General features: G+C 39.3%; 2 protein-coding genes across 2 annotated transcripts; both read left to right on the plus strand.

Moving 5' to 3' along the window:
* Positions 1 to 3942: 3942 nt before the first annotated feature.
* Positions 3943 to 9736, plus strand: LOC118094746 (vomeronasal type-2 receptor 26-like). Its single transcript, XM_088654692.1, has 4 exons — positions 3943 to 4812; positions 6472 to 6699; positions 7935 to 8061; positions 8835 to 9736. Exons 1-4 carry the CDS (start codon positions 4009 to 4011, stop codon positions 9734 to 9736), a joined length of 2061 nt encoding a protein of 686 aa, XP_088510818.1. The 5' UTR covers positions 3943 to 4008.
* Positions 9737 to 12082: 2346 nt separating this feature from the next.
* Positions 12083 to 21607, plus strand: LOC118094747 (vomeronasal type-2 receptor 26-like). Its single transcript, XM_035135369.3, has 6 exons — positions 12083 to 12225; positions 13929 to 14220; positions 15347 to 16213; positions 17413 to 17637; positions 19641 to 19767; positions 20706 to 21607. The coding sequence occupies exons 1-6, from the start codon at positions 12083 to 12085 to the stop codon at positions 21605 to 21607; spliced, it is 2556 nt and encodes an 851-aa protein (XP_034991260.3).
* The last annotated feature ends 718 nt before the right edge of the window (positions 21608 to 22325 follow it).

Genomic DNA, 22325 nt, shown 5'->3' on the forward strand with positions numbered 1-22325 from the left:
ACTTTTAGGCAGGAGAAATAACAGATAAGGGTAGACCACAGAAGCTAAGAGTGAAAAGCTAACGCAACAGAACCTTTTTAAACTGCCTTTTCACTGCACTCATATTTTGTTTTAAACTGCCACCCCCCATGTTGAACTCTGTTCACTCTTCTGAAACCTCTGCTTTCGTTTAAAATCACCAGATAGTTATTCTGTGTTCACTTCTCATTGCACTCAGACTTCTCTGTTGTTCATTCCTCAGCAGCTTCTTGAGTGAGAGATAACTATGCGGAGCTCCCAAATATTCCATAGTACTCAAACCTATGTCTTTGATGTCTTTGGCAATTTCCCTCACATTTCCTCCAAATCCTGCTTTATTGAAACTTCTACCAGTGTTTAAACCACGGATTTCCCCCTTCCCTTCTTGCTCCCTTGCCAGGGCCACTGCTATTGTGCAACCTGCCTTCAGCTTTGTTTCCCTACGCCACTCTGGTTTCATGCAAAGCCAGGATTGTGATGTGGCATTACAAATCTTCCATAGGGGCTGAACAATGGTGTGTTTATGTGTGTGTCTTTGTTTGGGGGCAGTTGAGTTTAATCCTTAGAAAATGTATAAGAGCATTGCAGTTTCTAATCAAAACTTTCTGAGAGTACAATCTTGTGTACCTTCAGTTTATACACAACTAAGATGAGTTTGGATTTATTAATGCTTTACCTTTGGAATCTTAAGATCTATGGTTCAGAGCAATAAATGTTTAAAAACTACTACTGTGATATTAAGTCATGATATTATTTATTTATTTTTATTCCTCCAATACTGCAAAGTCATATAACATACACACACACACACACACACACACACACACACACACACACACACACATATATATATATATATATATATATATATATATATATATATATAATGTTGTGCACAAGATCTCATTTAAAACTAGTGCAACATAATAAAACTGAAGTATAATACATTAAAGAAACAAACATGCATATTGTGTTACCTGACAAGAAGGTTATTAGAACATGGGGGGCAGTTGTTTGAAAAACAATATGTATATTAATAAATATTTATTAATAAAAAAGGGGAAATGTATTCATAAATATTATTCCAGTGCTTAATATTTATTAATTGCAAAGTTTTCCATGTTCTGGCTATTACTGTGGTGTCTGCTGTTAGTAAATTTGTTATTAAATTCTTACTTACAAAGCAGACAGGATTCTATCCTAATATTCCTTCCAGTTAGATGTAATCTAACAAATGTTTTAAAAACTGATGGTTGATGAATATCTATATATATATATCTGCCTTGATTAACTCTTTCTTCAGTCCAAGGACAAAGAGCTATCAGCGTATCTTGTCTTTGGCATTTGCTGTCAAGGAGATAAACGAGAATCCTGAACTTCTACCAAATGTCAGTCTTGGCTTCCACATTTATGACAGTTATACAAATGCAAGGATGACTCATCAGAACACCCTGAAACTTCTTTCCAGTCATAAAACTGCAGTCCCCAATTTCAAATGCAATAAGCAGAAGAATCTGATGGCCGTCATTGGAGGACTTGACTCTGAAATCTCCCTTTACATGGCTACTCTTTTAGGCATCCACAAGATTCCACAGGTAAAATATTTGGATTGGCTATGCAGCTTTCCCACATGGAAACCCAGCCAGATAGGTGGATATTAGGGTGATGACTTTTTCATTTTTTTCCCTCAAAAATTATTTCCTGTAGCACAAATGGATGAACTTTCACCTATTAATGACTAAAATGAGGTATATTCCATTGAAATATTTAAAAAGGTTATGCACAAACCATTTTTAAAAAATTGTATGCCGTTTTACCATTTCATAAAATTGTATTAACAATTCTATATATATATTTCGTATCAAATTTGGACACAACACCACATTCCACAATGGGGAGTGTTCTTAGCAACATAGGGTATACAAATGTAACACCTGCACAAGCTAAAAGCCCCTTTTTGGGACCTCAAAACTCAGCCAGCAGACCCTGCCGGGCATGCTGGGAAAAGAACCTAAAGGAGAGGTAGCAAAACATCATCCTCTAGCGGCGTCTATACTGTTACTGCAGCTATAGAAAGCTTCCTTGTGTGTTTGATGACCCTATATAATGTTGTATATATGTGACTCCAAAGCTTGGGTATTCAATTTTATATCTGCTTACAGTGACTTCAAAAATGGTCAAAAAACTGATAAATAATTTTTTTTAAATCATGTTGTGTGTGAGGTTTTTTTTTTTATCAAATCTCTTTGAAAGTAAGTTTTTATCTAATCTTTAATGAAGGTTCATCAAATTATGATACAGGGAAATGAGGTTGTAAAAAAGTCATCACCCTAGTGGATATAAACAATAAATTTATTATTAGTATAATATTTACATTTCTACTAATGGCATTTGAAGTTTCTCTTTTGTTCTTTTTGGAAAGAAAGTGTAAGTCAGCAAATAATGAATGTGTAGTTAACACAACAGTGTAATTGGCCCCCTATTCATGCAAGAGGAAAAGTGAACAATTAATCCCATTCTTTATATAAAGACAAAAGTGGTAACCCTCCCTCCCTCCCTCCAAAAAACCCGATTATAAATAGAATTGCTACCAGTCAAGGGTATGTCACTCCTACAAGTGCCACACAATACCCATGCTGCATTTGTAAGAACTGAACAATTTATTGTAACACCACCTCCATTTAGGAACACCCTGTCTATTGAGATCAAGCAGGAACCTTCACTGTATTATTTCTGGTACCTGCTAAAAACATTCTTGTTTAGACAAGCCTACACAGATGCTTAGAAAGTTGAGGAAATTTTAATGTGTTCTAGCATTTTAACATTTGCATATTTTAAAGTAGGCTTGTTTCAGATTTTTTTTAAATCAATACATGTATAAATTTTGTGAAATAAATAAAAAAGCGCCAAAGTGCAGCCAACCAAAATTGGACAGGGATTGTTTATAAAGTGCATACAATGTACCTATGCAAAGTGCAAACGCACAATTACAACATGTAAATGTGAACAGGAATAACACACTAGACAAATGGTTCTCTCCTCACTCAAAAGTTCCATCTACCCCAGGCATTGGCAACCTCCAGCCCATAGGCCGGATGTGGCCCACGGAGGCCGTTTATCCAGCCCACGAGCCGCCCGGTCACCAAGCCTCCCGCTCGGCAAGTCCCCGCACCGCGCTAAACCGGCAGAGCCTTGCTAAACTGCAAGTGCAGATGCCAAAAACAGCGCCTGAAATCGCAGAAGCGATTTCCGATGCTGCGCCGCCCATACCCAGAAGCTGGAAATCGCTTCTGCGCAAGTCCGGAGCTTGTCCAGCCCACGGACCAGCTTCAGTGGCAATGATCCGGCCCATGGCCGGAAAACATTGCCGATGCCTGATCTACCCCCTCTATCCCTTAGACCAGGCATGTCAAACATGCGGCCCTCCAGATGTTTTGGCCTACAACTCCCATGATCCCTAGCTAGCAGGACCAGTGGTTGGGGAAGATGGGAATTGTAGTCCAAAACATCTGGAGGGCTGCATGTTTGGCATGCCTGCCTTAGACCACTCTCATTCCCTAGATCCCCACAAAAGCATTCAGTCATTAGAGAACACTGAAAAGAAAGAGCATCCTTCATGTTCTCTGAAGAGGTGACCTTTAGCTTTATAGCATTTCGTGGGAGAGTAAAAAAGCTTGAACTTTGCAAAGCAAAGTGATTTTTTTAAAAAAGTAAAATAAAATAAAATAAAAAACAAGTAAAAAGTGGAAACCATTTTGCCACTTTGTAAGGCCACTCTATGTCCCTGCTATATAGTATGAAGACATAGGTTTTCTCCATTATGACTTTTCAGGAGTATCTTTTGTCACCCCCACTCACCCAATAAACTCTTGAAGAAAAAAGACGTTCCTAGAATTTTACTGAAATTAACATAATCTTTTTACTTAGATTGCCTATTGTGTAATCGCTCCAGTGACGGATGTTAAAACCCATCTCCCTTCATTCTACCGGATGGTGCCTAATGAAGAATATCAGTATGCAGGGATAGCTCAGCTTCTTCTGCATTTTCAATGGACGTGGGTTGGGATCCTCACCATGGACGATGATAATGGAGACAAGTTTATCCAGACCTTGATTCCAATGCTTTTGAAACATGGAATCTGTATAGCCATCAAGGGGAAAATTCCAGCCACCGCTCAAGCAGTAGAGACATTTACTTCTTTTGATTCCATCTTGGACGGAGTTAATTATCTATCGAACACCAGTGTTCAAGTGTTGGTTGTAAATGCAGAAACTATTACTATCTCTTTTTTGTTATATAAAATATATGCGTATGCAGTAGTGGAGGATATCCCACCATTAGCAATAGGGAAAGTATGGGTCATGACAGCCCAATGGGATTTCTCAGCAGACACACGACTGATGTCTTTAGATATGCAAGTCTTTGATGGCGCCTTCACTTTTGCAATACACTTAAATGAAGTGTGGGGCTTCAGAAAATTCCTGCAGACCCTTCGCCCTAAATCAAAAAATGAAGATGGGTTTATTTTGCTTTTCTGGGAAAGTGCATTCAGGTGCTCATATTCTGATTCTATGGATGGCATGGAAAACAATAATGGCTGTAGTGGTGAAGAGAATTTGGAGAGCCTCCCTGGAACACTTTTTGAAATGAGCATGACCGGCCAAAGCTACAGCATCTACAATGCAGTTCATGCCATAGGACATAGTTTACATAAGATGCACTCAGCCAGGCAGAAACACAGAGCCATGCCAAACAGAGGTAGAGTGAGTCCAGTAAAAGTACAACCTTGGCAGGTAGTGTTCCTCATCCAAAGTGAATTTCTTTAAAAGCTTTATGCACATATCTGCTAAGAATGTTCTGTATTCCTTGAATACTTTGCCCACTCACATGACTTCTTTTCTTCTTGTAATTTTTTGTTAATAATACAAAAGGTGTATATAATTCCAGAGTTAAAAGAGAAAGGAAAAAACTGTTGGTTGGTTAATTTAGAACAATCAAATTTTCCTACCCTATTATAGAGAAACATAATTATTATACAGTGGTACCTTGGGTTGCGGACCCAATCCATTCTGGGGTGCTGTTTGCACCCCAAAATGTCCATAACCCAAGCATGCAAAGGGACGATAGAGCGCTTCTGCGCATGCATGAAGCCCGCAGGACGCTTCTGTGTATGTGCGCGTGGTGAAACCCGGAAGTAAACACTCGTGTCCGCCGCGTTCGTATCATGAAAAAATGCAACCCGCAGTGGACGCAACAGGAGGTATGACTGAATTATATAATCCATATTTGGGCAACATATTCATTAGGCCAATGAAAATGTTGCAAAACAAGTATTGGCCTACTACAGATTTGGAGCATTGGTTTTTCTTTTTATAATAGTCCCACACAAGTATCTTTCTTTCTTTTTTGCTATATTTATGACTTTACATGTAATGATTTGGAGTCGCTAAGTATAATATTTTACTGCTTAAATATGCTGGATGTGATGAATTCTGCACAAATTGAAGAATTTTGCAAAAAGAAGCAGTTATCTCACTATTTCCTCTCCATTCACATCAGCAGGCAAGGAAGCCAGGACAATGAGAAATCTCTGGTTAGAGAGAGGATTGAAAAGTCTTATTACATTTATGAAAAGGAAATTACAGTTGACCTTTTATTATTTTATGAAAATTTATTGACATAAGCATATACAAAATGCAGTAAAAATGATGAGTGTAGCAAATAAGAATAAATACAGAAATTGAAAAATAAACTGAAAATACAGGGGGAAGAGGAAAACCAAAAGCAAATGAAAGTACAATGCATACAACTATCACATACGATAAGTTAGGCAGTTGACTCCCATTCTTCCAAAAAAACAGTATTGGATTTTTAAGAATGTGGTCCCCCACATCATCATCTTATTATTATTATTATTATTATTATTATTATTATTATTATTATTTGAATTTATATACCACCCTTTACCCAGAGGTCTCATGGTGGTTCACAGAAAATATCAACATAAAAACCACAATATATATAATCAAAACAAAAATAGCACCCCAATAACACCTCCTGGGCTAGGCCACACATTCTCTCACAGCCTCCCTGACTTTCCCGGTCCCCTCCTGCCATTCTCCCTTGGCAGTGGTGGTGGTGATGGTGATGTTGGCAGTGGTAAGTTGGAGGCATCCAATCCAGGAACTTTGTTGGGGTGCTATGAGTCCCAGTGGGATCGAGATTGTCAGGGGGTGAGGGGGTGAGGCTCTGTGCTGCCTCTTCAATTATCAGTTTGGGCTCCCCAGACTCCCTTTTGATAGTTGTGATGGTGATGGTGGTGTGGGGACCAGACAAGCAGTTTGGTGCTGGCGTTCCCTAGGGGTTCAGTGCGGTTATGGCGCTCACTATCTTGCCTCGCTGAAAGTCCCTCTTTTTAATTTTTTTGGCTTGCATTTTTTTTCCCATTCTAGCTTCACTCTTTCTTGCAAAGTATCTCCTTTAACAACAGTGCTGGTGACAGAGTGTCCTTTGACGAGAATGGTGAATTAGTATCTGGATTTGATATTGTAAACTGGGTACTTTTCCCAAACCAATCGTTTTTACAAGTGAAAGTAGGAGGGATGGATCCACAGGCTTTACCTGATCAGAAATTCACAGTGGATGAAGAGGCTATCACATGGCACAGAATATTTAACCAGGTAGGATCCAAATATAGAAATAAGATAAAACTAAAATTAGTAAGCGGCACAATAAAGAACCATGACAGGTGATTCCATTCAGTAGGAGACTCAGTCTATCTTTTTATCTATTTATATGTATATGACAAACATAAGAGAAGTTGCTAAAAGGGAAGAGTTCCCAAATGAGCCTTGATAATTCTTCTCATCCTGATATATTATTATTATTCTCAGTAACATATATGAGGGACAAAATCATAGAGCAGAGCAAGTGACTAAATGATTATTTTCTTTCTTATTCATTCAGTTATATACTGCCCATATATATGAACACCTCATTATTTCAAAAGTATAAAGGCCAATCCAAATTTTAAAACACTGGAATAAATAAATGTAAGTTGGCGCAAGAGAATGTAAATTAAAACTGCTGCCCTACTGTATTATTTTGACAAATTGATTATACATGTGTGGCTTTCAGAAAAATGGATTCAAGGTCATCATCGGCCAGCTCTTGAAGTTGCTGATTTTGTCATGAGCTGTTTGTTTTACTTTTCAGTAAAATGCTAGTAACAACCAAATAATAATAATAATAATAATAATAATAATAATAATAATAATAATAATAATAATAATTCATTATTTATACCCCGCCCATCTGGCTTGGCCTCCCCAGCCACTCTGGGCGGCTTCCAACAGAAATATTAAAATACACTAATTTCTTAAAGATTAAAAGCTTCCCTAAACAGGGCTGCCTTCAGGTGTCCTCAAAAAGTCTGGTAGTTGTTTTTTTCTTTTTGACATTTGGTGGGAGGGCGTTCCACAAGGCGGGTGCTACTACCAAGAAGGCCCTCTGCCTGGTTCCCTTGCATTTCCTTACATTCCGTTACAGCTTACATCTTTGATATCAAATTCTGTTCTTATTATGCTTGGTTGTGTCTAAGAGAACTCCTAGCATAGAACTAAGAATGGCCAGGAGATCGCACCAGCAGTTTAATACAGGAAAAAATATGCTCATTAGGAAAATGACACTTTGAAGTTGATGCCTTGTTCATTTTTTTTCATTCCCCCCCCTATATTTTCCCTTTCTGTCTATCTGGCATTAATGTACAAAATTATTGTGGGATTTGATGCTTTTTGAATCACTTAAATCTCATTTTCCATGGGGCCCAATGTTCTCGACAGCAGCATTGAGTGTGGGTGTTTCTTTCTTTTTGTAAAGGTACATCAATTTATTTCTCTTCATTTTTAATGGATAGGTGCTGCCGCTTGCCAGGTGTAATGATCACTGTCATCCAGGCTACAGCAGAAAAAAGAAGGAGGGGGAGCCATTTTGTTGCTATGATTGCACTCCGTGTCCAGATGGAAAGATTTCAGACCAGAATGGTAGAAGACATAGTGACCTGAATATGGATTGCAGCATTGAACCCCCTTTTCTACTGTCAATCTAGTTCCCTAAAACAGAACGTGGTTGACAATTGTCTAGTTCTGACATAGACATAGCTGCCAAGTTCTCCATTTTTTTAAGGGAAATTCCCTTATGCTGAATAGGCTTCCTCGCGAGAAAAGGGAAAACTTGGCAGCTATGGACATAGATCCATAAACATTTTATATCAAGTCCAGTTAATGTGTTTGGTATACTGCCAAATTTCATCACCATTGCCATGCTTTTCTAGAAGGGATTTGTATCTCTTATTCCAAGTCAAATAACTGTGTTTTTGATGTACATCTTGATACAGACCATTCATATCATGGGTGTAGTTGAAATCTCTGGAAGACGGAGATTTGTGCTTCATCCATAGTGTATTCACACCATTGGTGTAGTTATACATTGATTTCTACACCTTCCACATGTATGGTTGCAGAGTCTTGTTATTCTCCTGCCTAAGAAATGTCAAAAATATTTTTTTATATAAGTGAAGGTCTACTCTGATAGAGAGTGTGTGTTTATATGTATGTGTGTGCCAAAGATGAATGCTGAAATGATCTAGCTTGCTTAATCCCAGCTGGATGTTCTGAGACCAAAAGAGCAATGGCACCAATGTAGAGGAAGAAACTTTCAGAAAGTATTTCCCACCTACTCTTATTTAATAACCCAGTTCTATGCAGAGTTTGACATCTTTACTGAACGATTGATACAAACTTTGTCCCATTTTCAGATATGGACAACTGTTTCCAATGCCCAGAAGGTCAATTCCCAAACAAGAACAAAGATAACTGCCTTCCTAAGATCCTTAACTTTCTCTCTTTCACGGAGCTCTTGGGGACCACTTTAGCCTTCTTTATTTTGTTTTCTTCTCTAATCACAGCTGCAGTGCTGGCGATTTTCATTAAGAACAAGGACACCCCAATCGTCAAAGCCAACAATCGGGAGCTCACCTACTCTCTTCTCATCTCTCTATTGCTTTGCTTCCTGTGCTCCTTGCTATTCATTGGCCGACCGAACCTAGTGACCTGCTACTTAAGACAAACAGCATTTGGTATCATATTCTCAGTGGCTGTCTCCTGCATTTTAGCAAAAACCATTACTGTGGTTTTGGCTTTCATGGCCACCAAGCCAGGATCCCGGATGAGAAAATGGGTGGGGAGAAGATTGGCCAGTTCGCTTCTTCTTGGCTGCTCCACTATTCAAGCCATTATATGTGCTGTTTGGTTATGTACTGCTCCTCCATTTCCACATTTTGATATGCATTCTCTGACAGAAGAAATCATACTGGAATGCAATGAAGGGTCTGTGACTCTGTTCTATTGTGTTCTGGGCTACTTGGGATTTCTGGCCACTGTCAGCTTCATTGTGGCTTTTCAGGCCAGGAAGTTGCCAGATAGTTTCAATGAAGCCAAGTTCATCACTTTCAGCATGTTGGTCTTTTGCAGTGTTTGGTTGTCCTTTGTTCCTTCTTATTTAAGCACAAAAGGAAAATACATGGTGGCTGTGGAGATCTTCTCCATTTTGTCCTCTAGTGCTGGGTTACTAGGTTGCATCTTTGCCCCCAAATGCTACATAATTATCTTGAGGCCTTCCTTGAACACAAAGGACCAGCTAATAAGGAGGAATATTTAGGAAATGAAATGTTTGGATATTTATGCATACAAAGCTATTCAATTGAGAATTTATTCAAAGCAAATATATGTACTAACGTCTTCAACTTTTCAAGTCTTCTCCATTGAGTGCTTTTGTAAAACAATATATCAGAATTAACAGATTTAAACATCTTGTTGTGTACAAAATGTGGATTACTGTTTAGAATAGTGGTTAATTGCCATTGGTTACGAACCTGACTCGATTCACTAGCCATTGTCTGTTGCAAACTATTGTCTGTAATTTGTGCAAAATGCTATGTCAGCATTTGTGAAGAAGTTCTCCTCTAGGCTATAGAGCAGGAGGTGGAAAAATGATGAAGCAATAAAAAGGCCAATAAGAGTACTATCAATTATTTATGGTCATGAGAAGTTTACTGGTCAATATGTTAATATATTACAGGAACGAGCCGTTTCCTCCCATTTGAAAAAATCCAGTACTAGGTATATTGAAGTGCTAGTTTCATAAACATAAAATAAGAACTGTTGTTGGGTACCTTAACAGTGATGCTAAGTTGCACAGTCATATCTCGGTTTAAGTACGCCTCGGTTTGAGCATTTTCAGTTTAAGTACTCCGCAGACCCGTCTGGAACCCACTTTCCATTACTTTCAATGGGAAAGTTCGCTTCAGGTTAAGTACGGACTTCCAGAACCAATTACACTCATACTTCGGGTTAAGTATCTTCAGGTTGAGTACTCCGTGGACCTGTCTGGTATGGATTAATCCACTTTCCATTACTTTCAATGGGAAAGTTCACTTCAGGTTATGTACGCTTCAGGTTAAGTACGGACCTCTGGAACCAATTACAGTCATACCTTGGGTTATGTACGCTTCAGGTTGGGTACTCCATCTACCTGTCTGGTATGGATTAATCCACTTTCCATTACTTTCAATAGGGCAAGTTCGCTTCAGGTTAAGTACACTTCAGGTTAAATACAGACATTCGGAACCAATTGTGTACTTAAACTGAGGCACCACTGTATTTGTGTTTAGAAGAAACATGAAAGAAAAGTTGATTTACTGGCATGCTTACATTTTATGTTTCTTCAATTTGAAATCATCTTTATTTGATAACATTAAAATATTACAAAGAACATAAAACAAATATGATATAAAGAATAAACAACAAGCATAAAAAAGAAATATAAAAACAGAATATAAAAACAGAAATTTTGACTCCCTATGGTTTATGCATTGTTTTCCTCTTTTATTTTAACTTAACTTGCTTTTTTAATCTGTTAATTACATTCTTTCTGTACACTTCCCTGTATCTGTTTCAATTTAAGCAAATCACCAATTCAATATTTATACCTCCTTTAATCAAATAGTCCTCAACATATTTCCATTCGGCTTTACATTTCTGCTTGGATATGCTTCTGATTGCTGCCGTCATTTTGGCTAAATACATGAATTCCACCAGTTTTTCCTACCATTCAAGGATCATCGGTATTTTCTCACCCTTCCAATTTTGTGCAATGAGAAGCCTAGCTGCTGCACATACATATAAAAGTATATTTTTTCTGTCTTCTGGGAAGTTCTCTGGCACCATCCTTAATAGGACAATTTCAGGTTTCTTTTCGTATGTACTTTTAAACATCTTTAATTTTTCATATACTTTGTTCCAAAATTCGTATATTTTAGCACATTGCCACCAGCAATCCAGAGCAGCGCACGGAAACGCCGTTTACCTTCCCGCCGGAGCGGTCCCTATTTATCTACTTGCACTTTGATGTGCTTTCGAACTGCTAGGTGGGCAGGAGCTGGGACCGAGCAACGGGAGCTCACCCCGTTGCAGGGATTCGAACCGCCGACCTTCTGATCAGAAAGCCCCAGACTCTGTGGTTTAACCCACAGCGCCACCTGAGTCCCTCATGCTGAGATATAGCAAACATTATTTCTTTCTGCTGCAAGTGTTAACGTGCACAGTGCAATACAGTTGGGAGGTGGCTTTCAAACCTTCAATTATCACAAATTACTAGATGTCAATAATCTATCTTGCTTAATCCCAGTTGGATGTTCTGAGACCAGAAGAACAATGAATAATAGAGACTGATTGCTATTTAGGTATCCTGGTCACAATTAGTACTGGGATGTGGGATGGTGGGAAAACAGGGTTGCAGCATTCAATCTGATATTTTGGGGGGTCTCTTTTATCAAAATAATTCAGAGCCATTGTTGAAACCAAGTTGATGGTGGATTGTAGATCCAAGTGGACATTCTGCATCAATAAGTGGTGTGGGATGGCAGGGGCATATGTTTTGCTCTTGCTCATATTGTGGCTGCAACTGCCTCACACAGAGTGCAGGCCAGACCCTGTTATGTGTACCATGAATGATCCCTTTCAGCTGCCATACCAGTATGGTCAGATAGGGGACCTCACTATTGGAGCTATTACAGCTCTGTATGGCTGCATTTTTGATGAACTATCATTCAGTGAGCACCCGACAACGAAGCTGGTAGATGGACTTTTGTAAGAAATAATATTTATCCTATGCATGCATGAGTACCGGTCATAATTGGTGCACATAAATCCTATGAACATTGGCATGGTCAGAAAGTACTAGAGTTATCAGATTACCTTTTCTGAACATGTGTTTAGACTTCTGTGTAGGCTTAAAAAAAGCAAATTCTGGTTTTTCTTCTACCTGATGTGCTTTATATATCCATTGTGTTTTGCATTCCCCATTTTTATTCCTCGTGTTCATTTTTCATTTAACATTTCCCTTTTTAAAACATTCATATATGCATATAACAAGAATAGTGACTGGGCCACTAGAGTTTTATATCTGCTGGATCAGGATGAGTCTATGGATCAGGATGAGTCAATTCGGCCAAGATAAAACACTTTTTAAAACCAATCATTTCAACTGTGGAGGTTAAGAGTTTCCTTAAGCAATATGATTTAATATGACATAATATGTAATTATAAATTTAATATGAATAATATGTAATTATAAATATGTAATCATATGATCGAGATGAGATTGTCTTTATCTGCATTGTGGCTATGCACTTTGCTTAAAAACTTTGTTTAAAAACCACAGTTCTGCATTATTTGTGTTGCAGCAACAACTAAAAAGAAAGCCGAAGAAGAAAAGTAAGCTAGATATAGCCCCCCCCCCAATTTTCCAGAATAAGGATGCCAAATAACAGTTTATTTAACTGCAGCTTTATTTAACAGATAAACAAAGATTCACAACTGGATAACTGCTGTTCCATGTACAAACTAGACAGAATATGAGCATTAAAGTTCCCACTGTTTCCTCTGCTGGGCTCAACTAAATAACTGATGCTTGCATTTCACTGAAGGTCAGTTTTGAAAACAGGCTGAGTTGTTCTTTCCCACCCAAGTGATCAGAAGGAAGAGGCTTCATGGGTGGAAATACTGCACTGATAGTATTTCCCTCTGAAGGTGGTTTTCCATGTCTTAACCTGAAGGAGCGTCTCCTCCGCCATCGTTCAGCCCGGACACTGAGGTCCAGCGCCGAGTGCCTTCTGGCAGTTCCCTCACTGCGAGAAGCAAAGCTACAGGGAACCAGGCAGAGGGCCTTCTCGGTAGTGGCACCCACCCTGTGGAATGCCCTCCCATCAGATGTCAAAGAGATAAATAACTACCTGACATTCAGAAGACATCAGAAGGGAAGTTTTTAATATGTGACATTTTAATGTATTCTTTTTTGTTGTTGTTGTTGTTGGAAGCTGCCCAGAGTGGCTGGGAAACCCAGCCAGATGGGCGGGGTACAAATAATAAATAATAATAATAAACAATAAACACTTAAAAATGTGGTCCTAGTTCAACACCAGCTTGTATTTCTGTCTCTTTATCGGGCCACCTGGTCACAGTGGAATGATTATGCTATTCAGTCAGATGAAATTTAAAGGATGCATTTGATAGGGATATGATTGTATCCAGATTAAGCTAGCTGTCCCAAGTTCTCTTTAAAAACAATGGGATATGACTGAATCATGAATTGCTTTTCCTGTTGACTCCAGTGGGATTTATGTGTTCCAATTCATCATTCTTTCTGAGGCACAATCTAGTTCATATAATCCTAAGAACAACTGCAGCAATGGTCATGTATCAAGTGGCACCCTGTCAAATAATTCTTATGAAACAGGTGGTTGATGAAGAGCTGAATATCTGTCTTATGTTTAAGGTAATTCTTTCCTTAGGGCAACTCCGAAGTACTACCAGCATGTCCTGTCCTTGGTATTTGCAGTGAATGAGATGAATGAGAACCCCAGACTCTTTCCGAATGTCAGCCTTGGAGTCAAAATTTATGACAGCTTCCTGAATGCAAGAATGACTCATCAGAACACCCTGAAACTTCTGTCTGCCTCTGAAAAGACTGTTTCCAACTTCAAATGTGATAAACAAAATAATCTGATAGCTGTCATTGGAGGCCCTGACTCTGAAATCTCCCTTTACGTGGCCACTCTCTTAAGCATCCACAAAATACCACAGGTAGAGTGAGCTGGCAGGCAATGCAACTTTTAATCATTTATATCATTTAGAATTTTATTCTCTTTTATTTATTTTTGAAAGATTTTTGTGAGCTAGCAAGAGATGTAAGTTTTTAAAATATTTTTCTATGTTTTCAATTGTTCTTTTGTTTTGTGTTACGTTCAATTGCATTGTTTTATTGCTTTGTTGCTTGCTACCTTGTGTGCCTTGTGGGGTAATGGGAGGCATATAAATGTAATAAATAAATAAATATACAATATATATGAGGCTGATGTTCCCAAAGAAAGAAAGAAGTCCAGGGTCAGGAAAATTCAAATTGTCCAGTTCTTGTCACTATGTGCTTGTAAGGCAGGCAGTTTATTGTGATTTTATTTGCAAGATTAGCAACACGTCTAAGAACATATTAACACATCTGAGGTGCACAGTTTTAAACAACTATAACAACATATATATATATATATATATATATATATATATATATATATATACATACATACATACATACATATACAATCAACCTGCTGAAAGTGTGGGTCACCAGAAGTACCATTGCTGGTAGTCCATGGAAAGCCACAAAACAGCATGATGTGAGGCTGAGCAAGCCAGGGCACACTGGAATCCTGAGCTGTCACTGCTGCCAGTTGATGGCTACATGGCTAATCTGGGACAAAGCACTATGCCAGACCCAGGCTGGCATAGCCTGGAACAGTCATTTGCCTCTTTCCTGCATTTTGCCCCAGCCAGCATGAGTAGTGGGGCTACTGGACAGGGTTTAAATTAACCTTCCATATATCTTAGTGGAAACCAGCTATTACACTAGCATGTAACTGTAGAATGAGTTCATTATGAAGAAAAAGTGCACAGAAAAATAGCAGAAATAATTTTATCATGCGCGAAGAAAAGAACTGCAGATGTTATTACTATGAAAAACAAAGCTCATAGTTATTAAACTATTTTAAATATCTACAATTTTTAAAATGCACCAGCATTTTTAGATTTAGTTAGCATTCCTTTTTTATCTTAGCAGATAATTACAATAAACCGTTGCATATTTATATTATTAATGCAGACATATTTCAATTGAATTAACTACTTCTTTAATTGAATTTCATTTCCTTCCCCTTAGATTGCCTATTGTGTAATTGCTCCAGTGGTAGATGCTAAAAGTGAACTGCCTTCATTGTACCGGATGGTTCCCAATGAAGAATATCAGTACACAGGGATTGTCAAGCTTCTCGGGCATTTCCAGTGGACATGGGTTGGGATCCTTACAACGGAGAATGATACTGGAGACAAATTTGTGCAGACTTTGATGCCAATGCTTTTGAAGCATGGGATCTGTATAGCCCTCAATGGAAAAGTACCAGCTATATCTAATGCTATAGATACACTGAGCTCATTTGACATCATCCTGAAAAAGGCAAGTTATCTATCCAACTCTGAAGTTCAGGTATTAGTTGTGAATGCAGAAAATCCCACCATTCCATCTTTGAACTGGACAATTTATTTATATGCAATGGTGAAAGGTATTACAGAGACATCAATATTTAAAGTGTGGATCTTTACAGCTCAGTGGGAATTCACGTTAGATACAACGCGCAGGACTTCTCAAATACAAGTCTTTGATGGTGCCTTGTCCTTTGCAATACACACAAATGAAGTGCCAGAGTTTAAAGAATTCCTTCAGGCCCTACATCCTAATTCAGCTAAAGAAGATATTTTTCTCCATATATTCTGGGAACAGGCATTCAACTGCTTCTTTCCTGATTCTAAAGCAGCCAAGGAAAGTGCTAGTGTTTGTTCTGGTGAAGAGAGGTTGGATAGCCTCCCTGGGACTCTCTTTGAAATGGGCATGATAGGCCAGAGTTACAGCATTTACAATGCTGTCCATGCAATAGCACATAGTTTACAGAAAATGATTTCATCCAGCTCAAAACACAGAGCAATGCCAGATGGAGCTAAATTGGATCCTACAAACCTGCAACATTGGCAGGTAATGTTTTACATGAAAAACAGTTCTTTTGCAATAGCTTTTCCAGTGTGTGGTGGCACTCAGTTTACAGAGTAAACCTACACACCACACACTTCATTTCTTTTCCTTGAATATGTTGATTATCCACTCCCACCATTCCTGTATATCTTTTCTCATGTGAAGACACAGCAGGGGGTGGGTCAAGTTAAGATATTCCATGTGTTATCCCTGAACTTGTTTCCCCACACTCTGGCTTCTTCCACTCTCTTTCTAGGAACATTGTACATGTGACTACATATCAAACAAGTCACTCATCCATATGCTTTCCAGATCAAGGGTAGTACCTTCCAGTGTGTGTGATTTTGCCCTGGCCTACAGGGAGGAAGAGGCACCGATTTCCATGACAGTGAAGGGATGCTTCCCCCACCTAGCATTTATTGTTTGCTGGAGAAGGGATATACAGCAGGCCCAAAACGTTTTGTGTTGCCCAAGCGGTATAATAGGCAATCTAAAAAAAATGGGATTTACATTCAGGTAGAGGTTACAGTATTGCAGCCTTAGCTTTCATCCAACTCATATTTCAGATGTACAATCATTCTGACATTTTAAAACTTGACTTCCTTCCTCCTCTTTCTGCTGTTCCTTAAATTTATTTTTAATATCTTCTGCATATCCAAATTAACTTAACTTACTCATTCATTTATCTTCTTTAAATGTCACCACACATCTTGGGTGTCTTTCCATCCCCTCAAATACGACTGATCAGGGGCATAGGAAGATAGGGGCGGTGAGGGTGGGCCGCCCCGAGTGGCACGATCCCAAGGGCGCCATTGCGGCTGCCCAACCCACCCCCAAAACACGCGCCCCGCCCCTGCGCTCAGTGCGCCCCACCCCAAAATGCATGCCCCGCACGATGCACCCAGCCCCCAAAACGTGTGCCCCACCCCCAAAATGTGTGCCACGTCCCTGGGGGCAGAGCGCCTGATCTCCACCCCCGGTGGCGGAGCATGAAGCTCCACCACTGCGATTGATGCCAACCTGGTTTAATTTTAGGTACCATTTTAAAACACACATTTTCACCCTGACCTTTGGTACACTATGAATTCTAATGTTTAAGGCTAAGTGGTAGCTTTATTATTATTTAGTGATTATCATTATCTGTTTTAATTGTTATGGTAACCTGGTATGTAAGGAAGGATTTTTGTCTCTATTCATTCTAGCTTCACCATTTCCTAAGGAGTATCTCATTTAACAACACTGGTGGAGAGACGGTGTCTTTTAATGAAAATGGTGAATTAGCATCTGGATTTGATATAATAAATTGGGTTACTTTCCCAAACCAATCTTTTTCAAAACTGAAGGTGGGAAGGATGGCTCCATGGGCTGCTCTGAATCAAGAGTTCACTATTAATGAGGTTATCACATGGCATTACATGCTTAATCAGGTGGGGCCCATGTATCGGTGCAGGAGGAAATATTACAGTGCCATTTAATATCTACATGAAGCCATTGTGGGCAGTCATTGGAGTTTCAGGGCGAGATGCCATCAATATAGGGATGACCCTCAGCTTTGTTCCTCCAAAACATCTGAATCAGGAGAGGCTGTGCAGTCCCTGAACCATTGACTGGATGCAGTGGTGAAATGGATGATGACAAACAAGCTGAGCATGAATGTTGGCAAGATGGAGGCACTGTGGGTGAAGAGCTCCCGTGTCTGAGAAATTGGTCAGATGCCTACGCTCAAACTGCCCCTGAAGCAGAAAGTCCACCCTTTACTGGTGCTTCTGGAACCAGTTCTGTCACGGGAGGCTCAGGTGGCCTCAGTGGCTAGAAATCCCCTTTACCAGCTACAGCTGGTTCAACAGCTACAGCCAATCCTGGATCGGAAAAGCCTTGCCACAATAGCTCATGCATTGGTTACTTCGAAACTGGGTTACTGAAATTAGTATTTTAATTTCATATGTCTTTAATTATGGTTGCAATTTTCCCCTCAATTTTATTGTCTAATCCTTCTGTAAACTGTCTTGAGATGTGTGGTTTGTTTTTTTGTTTTTGTTTTTGTTTTCAATCAAGCGGTGTATAGATTTTATGAAAAAAATAAATTAAAATTACATAGGAAGCTTTTCCACCCTGAAATGTGATTCATGTCAGCAGCATTCTGGGTTGTCTGAAAGTTTCATACAAGCATCAACCATCAGAGTGATAAGTTTTGTTCTCTGTGGCTGTAACAATTACAAGGAAATTAGGTTGCTTTATATAAGGTTTTTTGAAGGTTGCTGCCTTGATATAACACAGTATTCATGTGGCTGTCCTTGAAGAGAAGTGAATAGCTTTAATTGCTTCAAAATGTGCTCTTTCCGCAGGACTGCTTTCAGTTGATAGGGTCATATTAAACAGACCTTGGACATTGCTCAGTCCTTGCTAATAGTTTCAACAGACTAAGTTCTGGTGCAGGTGTTGGTTTTCACACTGAAAGGAAAAGGCGAAAATGGTGTGGCAATAAACGTATAAGCAAAGAATGGAGCACAGAAATAAGAGCACAGAAATATGATTATTGTGCTCAACATATTTACATATGACTCTTCAGTAGCACTCTTAGGTGACTGGAGTCTTTCATGCCCAGTTCTGGTGTGGTGTAGTGGTTAAGAGAGGTAGACTCATAATCTGGTGATCCTTGTTCGCATTCCCGCTCCTCCACATGCAGCTGCTGGGTGACCTTGGGCTAGTCACACTTCTTTGAAGTCTCTCAGCCCCACCCACCTCACAGAGTGTCTGTTGTGGGGGAGGAAGGGAAAGGAGAATGTTAGCCGCTTTGAGACTCCTTCGGGTAGTGATAAAGCGGGTTATCAAATCCAAACTACTACTCTTCTTCTTCTTCTTCTTCTTCTTCTTCTTCTTCTTCTTCTTCTTCTTCTTCTTCTTCTTCTTCTTCTTCTTCTTCTTCTTCTTCTTCTGTTGCAAAAAAGAAAAAAATGGTTCTGCCAAAATTGTTCATGAAGGTTGATTAATATTTCAAATGTGCTGGGCTCAGTGAACATATTTCTATAATGTGCAGTTGCTTCCTTGGGGGTGGGGGGATTCACAAGACATATTTAGCAGGTGGCCACTATGGGCTTACCAACTCCTCCAAGAAGCTGTAAAATGTCAAAGAATGAAAAAGTCGTCCTTCATGCCACCTCACATTTACTTGTCTGTGTACATAAAACCAGAGAGATTTTTTTAAAAAAATATTTTCTTTTTAAAAAGAAATGAAAAATTAAGCCACAAATGGGATGGAACTTGTTTTGGTCACATATACATAGACCCTACTGAGTATATAGGGACTTAACACCAAGGAGTGTGCAAAGGAAACCTTATTTCTCATGAGAAGCAACTTTGTTTAAAACTTTTTCCCTGCTATTAACCAAATATATCATGAATTAATTTTCCCTTTACTTTTTATGGCCAGGTACTACCCCTTGCCAAGTGTAATAAAAATTGCCACCCAGGCTATAGCAGAAAAAAGAAAGAGGGGAAGCCATTTTGTTGCTATGATTGTGCTCTATGTCCAGATGGAAAGATTTCCGACCAGATGGGTAAGAGAAACAAAATGGTGAACATACTATGCAATATTGAGACCGACCGTGTGTTGTTGATAGTCTCTTAAATTCCTCCCCATTTCCATCCAATACAGTAAGTGCTAGGGAAAAATATATTCTATTAGTGGTAAATATTGCAAATCATTTTTCAGATACATGAATGTTTGTTTACACATCAAGATATTTTCTATGCACACTTAGCTTTGGTATCTAACTTAACTGCTAGCGAACTTTTGTTTCCACCCTTGGATTATACAGTGGTACCTCGGGTTAAGTATCCAATCCGTTCCAGGGTGCAGTTCGCACCCCAAAAAGTACTTAACCTGAGCGGCGCTTTAGCGAATGCATGAAGCGCTGATAGAGCGCTTCTGCGCATGCGTGAAGAATGCTTCTGTGCATGCACGTGCGACGGAACCTGGAAGCAAACACTTCTGAGTCTGTGAAGTACACATCCTGAAAATACGCAACCCACAGCGTATACTCAACCCGAGGTATGACTGTAATGGGAAATTTACAAATGACTATAACTCCCTCCCCTTCTGGCCAAAGTGGTTGGAATTTGCAGAGGCATCAACCTGCAGGAGTAGATTAAGCTGGCCAAATTGCAAAGTAATAGTTATAAAAGTACAAAGTACAATTTGTACTTTTTTTTGTTATAAGAGTCGTTTTGTTTAGGAAGTAAGAGATATTCACTTCCCTGCATAATCCCTTGGAGCAGGATTTGACGTCTGCAAATCTTATTGCAGCACTTACAGTACTGATATATCCTTAGAAGTAAACTGGTGTTAAACACTTAGGGGGAATTATTAATCAACCCTATAGATGCCTTCAGGAAAATAAGACATTTCTGTGTACACTTTCATACAGAAGTTGCAGATCTGGAAATATATAACTGCACAGACAGGAACAAACACAGAATTTGTTCTGTTTTTCAGATATGGATGACTGTTTCCAATGCCCAGAAGATGAATTTCCAAACAAGAACAGAGACCAGTGCCTCCCTAAGTCCATGAACTTCCTCTCTTTCTCAGAACCTTTGGGCACCACTTTAGTTTTTTTTATATTGGCTGCTTCTTTCACCACAGTTTTGGTACTAGGAATTTTCATCAAGTACAAGAACACTCCCATTGTCAAAGCCAACAATCGAGCTCTATCATTCTTTCTCCTCATCTCCCTGTTCCTCTGCCCTCTTTGTGCTTTGCTCTTCATTGGCCAGCCTCAGTGGGTGACCTGCTATTTACGTCAAACTGCTTTTGGCATCATATTTTCAGTAGCTGTTTCTTGTTTGCTGGCAAAAACCATCACTGTGGTTCTGGCTTTCATGGCAACCAAGCCAGGATCCACAATGAAGAAATGGGTGGGGAGAAAATTGGCTATTTCTATTATTCTTGGCTGTTCTCTCATACAAGTCACAATTTGTAGTATATGGCTATCTACTGCACCTCCATTCCCAAATTTCAACATGAACTCTTTGGTTGAAGAAATCATACTAGAATGTAATGAAGGGTCAGTCACAATGTTTTATTTTGTTCTGGGATACTTGGGATTGCTGGCTTTTGTCAGCCTCACTGTGGCTTTCCTAGCCAGGAAGTTGCCAGACAGTTTCAATGAAGCCAAGTTCATCACTTTCAGCATGCTGGTGTTTTGCAGTGTTTGGTTGTCCTTTGTGCCCTCTTACTTGAGCACCAAGGGGAAATATATGGTGGCTGTGGAGATCTTCTCCATCTGGGTCTCCAGTGCTGGGTTAGTGGGCTGTATTTTTGTTCCTAAATGCTACATTATTATTCTGAAGCCTTCCCTGAACACCAAGGAGCATATAATAAGGAGGAATATGTAAATGTATTTCTTCAATTGCAAGTAGTTATGGTTGGGGTATTTCAATATTCAAGCAAAATAGTAATTTGGCACATTGGTTTGCTGTTATTATTTAGTTTTGCAACTCTGCATTGCCTTTTCTCTGTTGCTTATATGTATTTTTCAATAAACAGATAATATAAAACATTGCTATAGTCAAGATTTCCCACCCATCTGTCTTCAGCCAGAAGACACCATGTAATAGTAAAGTTGTGTGTTAATGGAGTTACTGACTCTCTGTCCTGTCTCTGTCAGGCTGGCAATTTAGGCGCTGAATCTAACCTTAGCAGTTTTACTGTTTGGGTGGACTCAGTGGCAGGAATAGACTTGCTCTTCTATTTCTGCTTCCTCTAGTCAATGTTTAACTAAGAGGTGTCAGATAAACAGAGCTACTGGTGAACTTGATGTGGATTTGAGTTTCTCCTCCTCCTCCTTCAGGTATTTAAAACATATATTTCACCCACAATCACACTGTATAACACTTTATTGTAATATGCTATATTGTAAGCCTCCCTGTGTGGGGACGCAAGTGGCGCTGTGGGTTAAACCACTGAGCCTAGGGCTTGCCGATGAGAAGGTAAGTGGTTTGAATCCCTGCAATGGGGCGAGCTCCTGTTGCTCGGTCCCAGCTCCTGCCAACCTAGCAGTTCGAAATCACATCAAAGTACAAATAGATACACATGACCTGGAAGCTGTACGCC

This window comes from Zootoca vivipara, chromosome 12, assembly GCF_965207765.1.
Source record: "Zootoca vivipara chromosome 12, rZooViv2.hap1.1, whole genome shotgun sequence".
NCBI classification, from domain to species: Eukaryota; Metazoa; Chordata; class Lepidosauria; order Squamata; family Lacertidae; genus Zootoca; species Zootoca vivipara.

Excerpts from the sequence above, each read along its gene's own strand:
- LOC118094746 (XM_088654692.1), top strand. The coding sequence starts at position 4,009 with ATGGTGCCTAATGAAGAATATCAGTATGCAGGGATAGCTCAGCTTCTT. Across the intron at positions 4,813-6,471 it reads TAAAAGTACAACCTTGGCAG|CTTCACTCTTTCTTGCAAAG; the intron begins GTAGTGTTCCTC and ends TTCCCATTCTAG. Across the intron at positions 8,062-8,834 it reads AAAGATTTCAGACCAGAATG|ATATGGACAACTGTTTCCAA; the intron begins GTAGAAGACATA and ends TCCCATTTTCAG.
- LOC118094747 (XM_035135369.3), top strand. The coding sequence starts at position 12,083 with ATGAATGATCCCTTTCAGCTGCCATACCAGTATGGTCAGATAGGGGAC. Across the intron at positions 17,638-19,640 it reads GGCATTACATGCTTAATCAG|GTACTACCCCTTGCCAAGTG; the intron begins GTGGGGCCCATG and ends TTTTATGGCCAG. Across the intron at positions 19,768-20,705 it reads AAAGATTTCCGACCAGATGG|ATATGGATGACTGTTTCCAA; the intron begins GTAAGAGAAACA and ends TCTGTTTTTCAG.